This window comes from Netta rufina (genome assembly GCF_964035555.1).
Source record: "Netta rufina genome assembly, chromosome: 19".
Lineage (NCBI taxonomy): Eukaryota > Metazoa > Chordata > Aves > Anseriformes > Anatidae > Netta > Netta rufina.
In genome coordinates this window covers 8,896,149-8,909,218 of record NC_140143.1, presented here as the reverse complement: position 1 = coordinate 8,909,218, position 13,070 = coordinate 8,896,149, and the positions used below count along the sequence as shown (strand labels likewise).

At 45.2% G+C, this 13,070-nt stretch overlaps 2 protein-coding genes across 2 annotated transcripts in view; one reads left to right on the top strand and one right to left on the bottom strand.

The window, feature by feature from the left end:
- The window catches only part of RECQL5 (RecQ like helicase 5), a 37,868-nt gene that overhangs the window by 13,595 nt on the left and 11,203 nt on the right, over window positions 1–13,070 (bottom strand). The window lies entirely within an intron of this gene.
- SMIM5 (small integral membrane protein 5) lies at window positions 6,494–8,728 on the top strand (the record flags this gene model as incomplete). Its single annotated transcript, XM_084298364.1, has 2 exons — window positions 6,494–6,620; window positions 8,607–8,728. 2 exons carry the CDS (start codon window positions 6,494–6,496, stop codon window positions 8,726–8,728), a joined length of 249 nt encoding a protein of 82 aa, XP_084154490.1.

Here is a 13,070-nt window from a genome sequence, read left to right as displayed (position 1 = left end):
GGTACAAAACAAACCGAGTTCGACGGAGCAGCTCCCGGCCGCAGCAGCAGCAGCCAGCCCCATGGAGCCTGCGGCGAGCAGAGCCGCAGGATGGACGGGGGGCACGGCAAGAGGGTGGGCACAGGGAGCAGCACCCACACCTCGCCCTCGTGCAGGGCCTTGCCATGGCCCCCTGCAACCGCTCCCCAAGTCGCACAGCTGCGACAGCCCAAAACAGCTCCTTCGGAGGATGCAGCTGTTGTCACCTCCAGTTTGGAGATCCTACAGCCAAGTGGTGTCTTTACGAGGATTAGACCAGCGCATTTCAAGCAACTCACAAATGCACGTAGTTTGCTGAGGTCTGGAGGCCAGGCAAGGATGGGAGCCGGAGGTGGCTGAAAGAAGATTGGGAAGGTGTTTCCAGAACCCTCAAAGGGCTCCAGAGGCCTTACCTCAAACACCAAATTGCTGATAGATCCCAGTCCGTTTGTGAAGGAACTATTTACAGCCAGCTACTTTCACGGGCATACAGTTACCTCTCTGTCAGCTTCCTGGGAAATGGTTATTTTGCTAATATTAGAAGAGACTTTGAGGCTAGATTCAGGCATCAGTACCCTTGGGCCTAAAAAAAGTTCTCTTGTAGAAGAGCTACAGTTTTATTTTTAAGACTGACCTTTTCCTTTCACCAGATGGCTCTGTGCCTTCATTTCCCCACTTCTTAAAAATGGGACTTGTAGTGAGGAGCTGTCTCCTGGCATTTTGTGGATTTGCTTGTGGGACAGACTGGAGAAAACCACTGTGTTTTGCAGAGGTGTAGAGCCTCTCAGCTCAGCGCCCCGATGGGCACCTCAGCTCCTCCGACTGCTATTGCAGGGAATTCAGAGCCTTTTTATATTAGTCTAATACTAGGTTGTTGGGGAGGGAAGGAACGTTTACGCTGCTACCTCAAAACCAGTCTCCAAATAGTGGGTGGTGGAGATGACAGGGTGTTCCAGCCAAATGGCCACCCAGCCGGGGCTGCTTTATAATCTGCAGGCACGTGTGGCCTTCTTTTCCAGACCAGCTGACAAAGTCAAGGCTTTTCTCCCATGACATGGAGCTGCAATTTACCAGTTTGGGTGTGTGCTGTTAAAAAACTGAATTCTCTTGATACTGGAAACTATTTTCATCTGCTTGGGAATGAATTATAGGTCTGTCTGGCTCCGTTCACTCCTGTTTTAGAAAAAAAGGGCTTGCCTGTGAACCATAGTTAAGATTCACGTGGCTGGTCAACTACAGTCTTGCCAGCACACATTGCACTGACAATGATGAGGGAAAACCAGGCAATGCTACTACATTTCTATAGCCCTTTTCATCTCAGAAGTACATTACAAACTTAAAACAATAAACAATCAGACAGGGATCATTACATGTTCTGCCAAAATGCATCCAACTACAACACCACCTAGAAGACCAAGACCGTTTTAGGACAGGAAGCACTGCAGACCTTATCCACATGAAATCAAAGGAGTGATTCAGGAACCAAGTACAAAGCTGGAAGGTTTAGGAACTGACCAAACCTTTGTGTTACTAAGAAAGTGGCCAAACACAGTCAAAACTTATTTTAAAGATTTAGACCAGGACAAAAAGCACCTCCTCCCCTTCAGCTCCTCAGCACCCTGCTCTGTAAGACTGGGATTGCCTTGTAGGATTTGCTTCTGCATAGCCACAGTCTTGGGAAAAGACAACGAGGAGGTTACCCTGGCATTCTGCTTGTTTGGGCTCACCATGGAATCCTGCTTTGTATGTCTGACACGGGCAGTGAGCATTCCGTGGAGGATATCGAGCTCACCTTCATGGGACTCGCAGCATCAGAACAATCGTTGGCAGCTTCAGGGCACCACCAGCAGAGGTGAGGCCTCCAAGCTTCAGCTCTGTTTTCAGATCACTGTAGCAACAAACCCATGCAAACCAAGCTTCTCAGAGAGAGCACAGTAAAACCTAGGGACTGGGAGGTCGTGTCATGAGAAATAAACCCTTGGTATGACTGGGTAAGGAGCAACCAAGAGCAGAAGCCTTGCTTTCATCTACTTTCATCCTGAACGGGCTCAATGACTGAAGTGTAACAAGCAAGTCAGCAAGCAAAGGTAATTTAATTTCCTTGTGTAGCTGCAACAGAACCAGGGACTTACTGTCTGTCTATCTCAACCTTCCAGAACATTTTAGAGGCTCGGACACACCTCTGATGGTGGTTACGTGCTCTGCTGCTTTGCAGAGATGAAGTCACACAGCAGAGGACGGGATGAGTTACCCAAGGTCACACAACCAGTATGCATCAGCGGCAGCCCCGGAAGAGTGCCTGCATTTACTAACTTCCAGTCCTGGGGCTAAACCACAAACTCAAATTCATGTTCTTTGTGCTGAAATAGGCCGTCCAAATGCCATCATGGTTAAGACTAAACAAGTGTCACATTCCTCGGCAGCAAATTTAAGCTCACCCACTCCCTACAGCTCACCTCGTGATGCACCTGTGCAGACACAGAAAGGATGTGGCTTTTCCAAGCTGCAGACAGACCCAAAAGGAGATTAATTTCCATCAGTTCCAACATACTTGTAACAACTTGATTAGCTTAAGTCAGACAAAAGGATGCGAGACCCGTGTTACAGTCACCCCAAAGCTCTGTTTCTTGCTGGAAGCCAGGAAGCTACCACATGCAGCCCGTTCACGGGACCAAGAAACCATGACCACGGCTTTTGTCTTGAATGTCTAGGTTGAGGCTGTTTAATGGCTTTATTCTCAGACGAGCTGAGCAGCCAATTTCTTTGAGTGCTTCAATATGGCTTAAATCCATTAAAATAGTTCAGAGAGATAATCTCAGTGCTATTACGGCAATTTGCACAGCTGTATTCAGTAGACACAGCAAGATGGATCTGCATTAAAAACAAATATCAGCATTTTCTGGGAATCTAACTCTACAGGTGCCCTAAGTGTAGAACATGTTTCTTCGGCATGAAATGATCATCTGATCCTTGCAGCACACCTGCAAACGTCAGCATCCCCCTGCATTATTACTGCGTTCTCTTTTCAACTCACAGCACGTGGCAGATTCTGCCTTGTTTTCAAAAACAACCCCAAATTAAAATGTTTGTTTTACTCCCTTCTCTGCCAGGCCCTGTAACAGAGGAGGGCAGAAAGATTTGATGGTCTAGTCCCACTGGCAACACTGGGTAGATATTTTTTAAAGAACAGCCAGAAAAGGAAGCAGCAGAAACCACGAATTTCAGGCTTCCACAGCACCCCAGCAGGAACTTGCAAACTGCCTGTCACAAGGCATTAGCATCGCGTTCACTTCCTTTTCTATACAAGTTTGTCCTCTTGCCCCTCTTTTCACTCTGTATCAGCTCGAGCTATAGCTATGGCAAACAAGTTCGTGACATTTATCTGACAAAGCACCACAAAGACAGCATTGCTCTGTGGTCATTCAGCATTTCTTCCATAACAAGTTCCATTGGCTTTGCTGCCCTAACAGCTGTGTCTCCTCTGCTCTGGCGGGTTCCCGTCCTCACGGGATGCATTTTTGAGGAAGAACAGCAAGAAAGGAGAGATTCCCAACTCAGAAAATCACTGGCAGAGAACTAGGTTTGCTCCAAACCCCACACCATCTAGGCCCTAGATCAGCAATCCAGGCTTAGAAAGTAAACTGTCTGTTAAGACTTACAACCTGAAGTTTCAAATCTCTTAAAACTTGCCTATTTTAATAATAATCATTACAATCACTGCTTCAACCAAGTATCCTGCACCGCCCAGCCTTTACTGCTGTTGGGAACTGGGAAATGACTTGCACACAGTAAGAGGGAAAAAAAAAAATGAAAAAGAATTAATTCTTATAGTTCCATCCTGAAACCTGTAAGTAGTGTCATCCCTGTTGTGTTGTAGGTGAGGAAGATAAGGCAGACACACGAGACAACTTGTGTAAGTCACACAGGCAGGCAAGCCTTACCCTCATGCTAATCTTTAGGGTGCGATCTTGTTTGTGCTGACATCAGCTGAGAAAAGATCACAACCAAAACTAGTCCTGACCAAAGCCTTTGCACACAAGTAGAATGGAAGATAAAGTCCATGAGTATCACTACCTTTCTTTGTGAGTTTTTTTTATTTTTTAATTTTTTTTTTTAGAAGTGATTTATTCATCACCCTTTTGCTATGCACAAGAAATCCCAAAGCTGTGACACCCTTGGAACTGAACTCAGTTCCACTCAGAAGTGCAGCTGAGTGGAAAAACATTTGCTTCCTCACAGCCTGCACCACTGGCTTCAAACTTTGTCCCTGAAGAAGTTCAACCCAAGGTAAACGAGCAACATTCCTTGCAAGTTTTAGAACAAAACCTCCTTCACTTCGCTCTAGATCAGGTACCAGGGGCAAAGGAATGCCCATTACTGAGACAAAGCTCTTTCTCTACTGAGAAAAGCTCCTACCATTTCAGACGAGGCTCTCTGCTAGTCCATGTGGAGTTCTACAGTCCCAATTAGTAATTTTCCATTGTATACCCAAGCTTCGGAAGCCTAGTTCTCATACTTGCTGCTTCTGATACAGCCCAAAGCATGGCATGAGAGGTTACAGCAGACTCCTTACTAGGACAGCTTCTGGGCAGGCAGAAATACTCTCAAAGGGAACAAACATTCTTAGAACGTTAGAGCCAGGAATACATTTTTCTTTTAAAGTTTTTCTTCTAGAGCCAAGAGCAGAAAACACAAATCACATCACCTCTGCCTGCACCGCCATCTCTTGGAATGGAAACAAAACTGGAAACCTGCTGACAGAATCTCACAGCACTGTGCAAAGGGAAAAGGAGCCACTTCTGGAGCAGCTCATTTGGGGTATGGCAATTATCTGGAAAGAGCTATTTAATCCTAGTCTCCAAAGTGACCTTTTCAGGTCAAAAGGCCACAGCTATGCTTCTCTGCTAAGTTGCACAGAAACCTTTCTGTAGATGCAGCTCTTCCATCCACCCACAACTGTAGGAAACCAGCTGGTTCCGATTTTTATTCCTTAGCTTGGATTTAAAAGAACAAAGAAAACCCTTTCTGGATTGCATAAACATACAAAATGTAATTTTACTTGGCACTGAATTATTTAAGCCCAGCATGCAAAGAAACAGCCAAGGTCTCTTTGTCCTCAGTGTGTTTAGAAAAACTGAACTCCAAGCATCCATTTGTTTGAGTAACCAAACCAGATGTGCAGTAGTGAACCGCTGCCTTGTTCTGGGAGCACTGTCTTGGTCTTTTGACTTTGTATTATCAACAAGACTAGGAAATTAAATTGCAGTGTTCAAGTCTCATAAAACAGCGTTGACTATTACAACACACACAAGCTGCTAAGTTTTGACATAATTATATCATTTCATTTAATGTTATCATTGATAAAAGAGCCATAATCCATCTGCAAGCCCAAACGCTTACTTTAGCCAAAACTGCATATATTTCTCAGCAATCTCCTGTTTCGTTTACCTCCTGAAGGAAAATTTTAACTTCCATAGCTCTCCTGAAAGCTTGTTTGTTGCAATACTTTCCAAAAATTTGCTCACAGTGGGACAAGATCAGCAAATACTAGTGGCAAAGCTGAGGTACCTAACTTTGACTAAACTAATACTATTATCCCAATAGTTCCTGACGATCATTCTTACTGAGAATGAAGAAGACGACCAGGCAGGGCAGGAAGGTTGCCCTCTATTAAGGGAGGTATCTCCCTGACAGATCCAGGGGCTTTTGCTTTGCTCATCACCAGCAGCGATGGGTGGACCTCCACTCTTCTATTTATATATTAGCACAGACCGTGGCTTAAATTATAAAATAGAATACAGGGCAACATTTAACTTACCATAAAAAACTTGCAGTCATCTGTAAGAAATTGAAAAGCATCCAACTGTCCCCAGAGAACATGGGCTTTAGATCTTGGTTTCAACCCGTTTTACTGAATGGTGATAAAACATAAGGGGACTGCAGTGTGGTGTCAAAGTAAACACCTCGGGTTTCTGAGGGGACTCTGTATAGCTGGAGCACGAGAAGTCTTCAAAAAGACCTACTGTGCGTTACTGTGTGTTCAGTAGAATATAACTGAAAACTACTACTGGAGTACAGAGAATTGCACTTCTTTCTGGAAGGACAAGTTAACATAACTGGGGAAAAAAAACCACTTACTTTCATGGGGTGGAAGTCAAGGGCAGCCACTGTCCAGTTCTAATTCTATTGCTGCTTAAGTACCCATCCTTTTAGAAAAAACAGTTTCACCTTTGCATAACAGCCTAACTGTCAAAAACAACCTCAAAGCCAGATTTTGTAATGAAAACAGTGCCAGAACGAACAGACAGTTAATAGTCCTCCACCTTAGCTACTGGGAACGAGGGCTGAGACCAGATAAACTCGTTTTACTTGTGATCACCGGCTCTATAAGAAGGCTGGCAGCTTCCTAGCATTAGTCAGTGAAAAGATTTATTTGGTTTTTCTACAGCGTAAAGCCTGGAGAGGTTGAGCCAGAATGTCTTCTGAAGGCTTTCTGAAGGAAATGCAAACCATTGGTGAGAAGTTTCTCCTTAAGCTTCAGAAACTGCCCAAGGCTGACCCTGTGGAGATCGTGTCCTTCTGTGTGGTTCTTCTGTTTATCGGTGAGTTTATCGGTGGAAGTAGAGGGGTGTCAGACGTCTCTTCTCTTCTACAGGGGCAGCTTGCTCTGAGATCTTTGTTGACAGGTCGGTGGTGTTGGCAGTTGTTTTCCAGGCTGTGCTCTGAGGCCCCTTTTAATTTCTAGGTCATTTTTTAGTATTCAGTGTGTATCTTCACACACACACAGAGCATCAGAGGCAATAGTATAACTTTTCCCAACGCTCCCCTAGTTTAGCATTAATTTAAACAGCAGTATCTTACCTAACCGAGAGTTGCTGCAGTGTTTTGATGCACAGCGGATATATTTGTTTATAACAAAGGGTATTGGGAGAGCTTACTGCCATGAAAAACACTCAGCTCTGAGATGCTGAGGATCTCTCCTGTGCTTAATTCAGCGGGTGCCAGGATGCTTCAGCTGAGCCTCTTTATTCCCTGACAATGGTAAGATCCCTTTTGCCGCCCTGTGTGGGGATGGCACGGAAGGAATAAAAAAGAGCTGCTTGATCGTGGGGGATGATGTTTGTTTAAACAATGGGAAAACAACCAGGAAGGAAGGCAGGCCTGCCCCCTCAGAGGTACTGCTCTCTCCCAGCGCTGGAAGGAAGGGTGTGTTTGCAGCCTGGACACTCCTCCCTGGGCTGGAATTCAGAAACAGACAAACCTGCTTCCTTTTTTTTTTTTTTTCCCCTCTCATAGTGACAGCTGGTTCCCCACAGGTCAGATTACCTGGCAGCCCATCTCCAGACCTTTAAAGAACACGTGCACACATGTGTGCGCATGCTCCTTACGAGTTTTGCAGGATTAAACATGTCATCCTTTTCCAGATAAACTAACCCGTCCCACCCTACCCTGACCACTACGCCTAGTGTAGAATAACAACAGGCCAGCCCACTGCTTTGCAAAACAAACCCCTCTTTTTGAAGTATCTATTTTCTCAAGCTGACTACAGAAGAAAGCATAAAACCAACCCAGTCACGAATACCTGTTCTCCTTAAAGGGCTCACATCAGGCACTCTTCAGAAACGGAACTGCCAGTTGGACCAGCCAACCCCTCTCTAGTTGCTTTTGACAACTACGGGGAGAGTTTGATCTCCGTCCTTTCCAGGTGCACAGCCCCGCTTAGTTGTATCCCATCTGCCAAACAACAGCCAGGAAGGCAGGTAAAGCTGTGCCGCCCCCACATAGCTGTTATGATGTACATGGCTGTTACGATGACAAAATACCCAGGAGTGACAATTTTTAGGAATTTTGTGCGTGCAGCAGATGAACTCTGGGGCCACAGTCTGAAAAGCAATCTTTCAGTCTGAAGGTGAGGGATATTTTTTGGTTACTCTCTTGCCTACTGAAAAATACACGCAACTAGGATCCTTCCTCCCTTGCCCGGAGTAAAGGCACCGTTCATTCCCATTTGCTCTTTATCGTTGCAGAGGAATTTCTCTCTTCCATTGCTTTCATTTATTTACCTCTGGAAACAAACCTGAAATTAACTCCTTAAACCTTTCTTCGCTGGGCCTGCCCTATCCGCCTGGCCTGAATCTTTGGACCTGCTGACTGATCTTGGCCAAGTTTGACAAAGGAACAGGAACCTCTTATCTTTTTATCTCTACCAAGTATCCATGGGAGGAGACAGATGGGTATTGGGCAAAGTCCTAACTCAGTGCTCATCATACGGGGAAACCAGTATACCTAGCTCCTAAACCATTATGAACAGTCAGCTGGGCAATCGGCACAGTTATTGAGAAGCCACCCAGCACACCTTCAGCTCCTACTAAAGCCTGACGTGCAATGACACTTGTCCAGATTAAACGGATAACTAATACAAGAAAGCAGGAACTTAAAAGGTGGGAGATGGGGATATAGGACAAAAATCAACAGGAAACCTGACTGTTTCATTCTGCCGCTCATCAGACAACTTACAGGAGACGTAGGGTTAGTCTCCAGTGACTCCCCCTATGTCATGAAGCAATATCCCTTTCTTCTCTTTTCAGTTACTGTTCTGCTGCTCATGATCATTGCTTGCAGCTGCTGCTGCTACAGCTGCTGTAGCTGCGATGGACGTCCTGACCACAGACGTAGGAAGATCCAGGTCCGCCCGAGCACCCATCCATGAAGCGCATCAAGAGGTGACAACCTACTATCAAGGACATGCGTGGCCATCATGATTCAGACCCACGGGAATGACTCTCTGCTCTAGCTCACTGAAAATGGCAATAACAATATTAATGAGTATGACTCAGAGGACCAGAAATCACGGCATGGAATTCATTCTTTCTGTGATGGCTACTGCTGGGCTCCGTGGTGTGACCAGAAAGGTAACGCTGCTTTACCATCACTGTCTTCCTCTTCAGGGTGGGCTGGGGGTGCATGGACACATGCTGCTGACAAAATAGACACACTTACCCAGTAACAGCCCTGCAGCTGGGCTGGCCAAGGATTCCTTCTGTGAACACTGAGCCACAGACCAAAGCAGAGAACATGTAAGCTGCCACATGGCTAGGCAGCACCTTCTCTCTTCACAAGTGGCTAATCCAAAAGGATGATGTTGGGGGCCAGAAAAACCCTCTGACATTGCTGGGAGGTCGACATGCTTAGTACATCTTGGATCAGGCCCAAACCTGCTCTCTCTAAAGCCAAGTGCAATAGACACATTTAGCTGAGATGACTGCTGAAAACAACAAATCATGGACCTTCTGATCTACATGTACCACCTGAGGCTCTGCGTACAGCTGGTGACAAATGTTCCCTCCTTTATTTCATTGGTGTTACGATGATGTGAAATTGCCAAAGAGAAAAGTCAGATCATGTGCAATACCCTTTGTAAACAGAAAGATGAAGGCAAAAGAGAAAGAATCACTGATGTTACAGTTTAATTTGAACATTGTGCTGGTAAACGTGCTCCCTCCCAGCCCCCATGTGGTAGTCAGACCTTTCATGAATTCTGCTCTTCTGCATATTGCAGGCGAATGGTCCTTACAGAGCATGGGAGTTACAGGAGATGAACAAATCCCCGTCCTCACTCGAGGGACCTGTGTGCCTGACTCCCTGCACTGTGTGCAGTTTATTTTAGTGGACATAAGCAGTATGCCTAAGGTATGTTTATTAGCATACTCAAAGGCATGTGAGAGGAGTGACATACAGTATGGTAACCGTCACTTCAGGGTATACATGCAGCAGCTGACAGCTGGCATTGCAACAAAGCACAGCCGAGAATGGCCTGTACAGCTGAAGTTAACAAGTGAAAATAAATCCTTTCTCCGTGCTGCAGCCACTGTGTATGTTTGGTTTACACTGAGGTGAACTTCAATAAGGGATTCCTGTAAGTACAAGGCTATGGTGCAGACCATGACCTTCCTAACTGGGACAGCCAAACAGACCAGCTTGCTGCACCTAGCTCTGCAAGCCACTGGGCTTTCTTTCAGCCCCAAATGTGACAACAATCGCCTTTACTAGAAGGTATAAAAAGTTCCATGCTTATAGATGTCATCTCCTACCCTTGTATTCCAACTGCTACATGTAGATGAGTCAAAGGGATTTGGGCACTGGGACAGGCTCCCCAGGGAAGTAGTCACAGCACTGAGCCTGAGTTCAAGAAGCATTGGGCAATGCTCTCAGACACATGGTCTGATTTTTGGGTGGTCCTCTGCAGACCCAGGAGTTGGACTCAATGATCCTTGTGTGTCCCTTCCAACTCGGGATATTCTGGGATCACACACATATGCCAGAGCCAACATCCAGCAAGAGAGAAAAGAATCAAGTTTTTAACAGTGGGCTTTTAAATCTTCTTCACACTTTGGAAGGGACAACAAAATGGAAATTTTGTACAGAAACCTCTTTGCTGATGCCTGCACCCAGTTTAGCAGAATGCATCATTAGCTCCTCATGTATTTAATGCACTTTATTTTTTTTTAAATAAACTAAGTTTAGGTATTTTGCATTTTTTTGTACAGTTGCACATTGAAATAAATTTGCAGGCAGCAACACAGAGAACAGTCTAAAAATTAAGAAAAAATCCTCAAATCACTAATGTCACTTTTATACCAAGAAAAAAGAAAACATTTCCAGCAGAAGACGGAGACATTCCTTAGAAAGTATTTGAGCTCCAGCTTGGCAACTACTAAGAAAATGAGGAGCGCAGCAGTATGAGCTGCTGCATGCACAGCCACAGTAAGACTAACAAAGTGCTGGCCTTTATTATGCTGTCCCCAAACTTTCACTTCCAGGAAATATGCTAGGGTAGGATAAGCTCAAACATGGCATCCATTTACTGTAATCGACATTCAGAGGTGCATCACACTACCCTCTCTGTCAGATACATCTTTGCTCATTTCACTTACAAACAAGCGACTGTCAAGGTGACACAGGAAGCCTCAGACCCCCTCTTTTGCAGGAGACAGACATTTCTAAGTTAAATCACGAGACCTGTGAAAGAACAGAGCTTACTTTCTTTCCTAGCCTGTGCTAGACAGTGCCAGCTACAGGAATTAACAGAATCCCATTGAGAAATGCTTCAGCAGCATGGAACCAGGCTGTGCTAACAGTCAGGAGGAAGCTCAGTGGGCTGGAAACGTACCAACGACTGACAGGTTGCTGTCACTAGGAACAAGCTGCCAAGCGTTATCTCAACACAAAAAGCCACAAACATGAGTTTCCCCAGTGGTGTTACAAGTTAAACCACTGACAGACACCAGGCAGGGGGACAGGGGAAATGGCTCCTGCCTTATCTCTGCCACTATAAGTTCCTGAATTAAGGCAGAGAATAAATGCAGTGCTGTTAAAAGGAAAAAAAGAAAAGAAGAAGAGAGAGAAAGGGAGAGAAAATTAAGCAATTTTATTAAGAATGCAGGTGGCTTTCTGGAGCAGAGGAGCAGCCACCAAGGAGAAAAGTGGATCCCTGGCCAATTTCTGCAAACTTGCCCACACCTCACAGGCCTCATGTTCTGCTTAATGTTTCGTACCGTTGTACTCCGTTGGACTGTTCATATACTTGGTGTTTAGGTATGTGTTTGCCTGGGCTGGGTGGGTTCTGCCACTGTCTTGTATGCAAGAGATCAGGTTGGCTTGAAAGACACTCAAAAAAAGAACAGTTTACTGAACTTTCTGTTAACTAGAAAAGTGCCTGTACACCACTCACACAAGTCTTCCTAGTTCACTCCTACAAATCTCTGTAGGTTTTTTTGTTTCACCTGTTACTTACTTACAGGGACCTGGCATGCCCTGAGCTCAGGTGAGGATGGATCCTCTGTTTCAAAACTCACAGAGGAACACAGACCACAGAAAAACTGAAAACTGTTTCAAAACCAGTAACTTCTGTACACATTTTAAAACCTTCAGTGAGCCTAGAACGATCTACAAGGGGATATAACTACTTCAGTCTTGATGACACAATTGTTGAAAAAGCTTTCCCTGAGAAACCCAGAGCAGACTGTGAGACCAGCCACTCCAGCAGAAGCATCTGAAGCTTTACTGACCATTTAATGGAATAGCTTTTATTCTGTAACATCATCCCTGTTTCAAAGTGACGTGCTTGGCTTGTGAAAAACAAGTTTCCTTCCACCCATTCGCACCTATCACGCGCTGCTCTTTCCCTCCCATCTCCCTTCCCTCTGGTCTTTCTTAGTTGAGAAGACAACAGGGAATCTATTTTATTGCAGCTAACAGCACTAAGAGGCTCTGTAATGAGTTCATCCACCTGAGCTGTCACGATGAAGTTTGGACTGCAGGGCACTCTTCTTCACAGTCCCATTTTACAAATGGCAGTCTCCTGAGCTTACAATGCCAAGCCAGCCAAGACCCAGGCAACACAGCCCTCTTCTCTCCACCACTACCTGCTTCCTTCTCCAGACAGAAGGGCACGGCAGGCTGCTACAAGCACTGGGATAAGTACACAAGTGGATAAAGGCATGGAGAGGACAAAACACCCAAGTGACATGTGAACAGGGTCTTTTTAACTAGGCTCAAGGCCTTTGATTAGATTAGCCACACCTTTGCAAGAAAGTCAGCTGTTAATCATTCACTGCAGTACAAACAGGCAACTTCCAGGCTAGGTCTACAAGGCTGCAGGTGCAGTAGGGGGTCCTTCACCACGGGCTGAGATCCCTTCAAGTAGGTGCAGAGGAGGTACCAGAAGGAACACCTACTGCAAACACAACAGCTTCAGGTATTTATAAAATTGTATATAACTCTCCTACCTCAGGAGACTAACCATGGTTAGCAAAAGGGATGGGCGCTTTTTAGGGATGGCTGCTGTACAGGGTTTCTGCCTCAGGTCTGCAGAGCTAGTATCCAGTCTGTCTCCTTTTTAAAAGAGAAGGAAGCAATCCAGAACAGCTTCCGTGTTCTGTACACCTTTGGTGATCTGTCCTAATTCCACAAAAGCAAAGCATAAACTTCAGTGTTATTTTCTACTGAGAAAGAAACAAAAGCTTCAGGAAATGAAAGTATGAGTTTGTGCT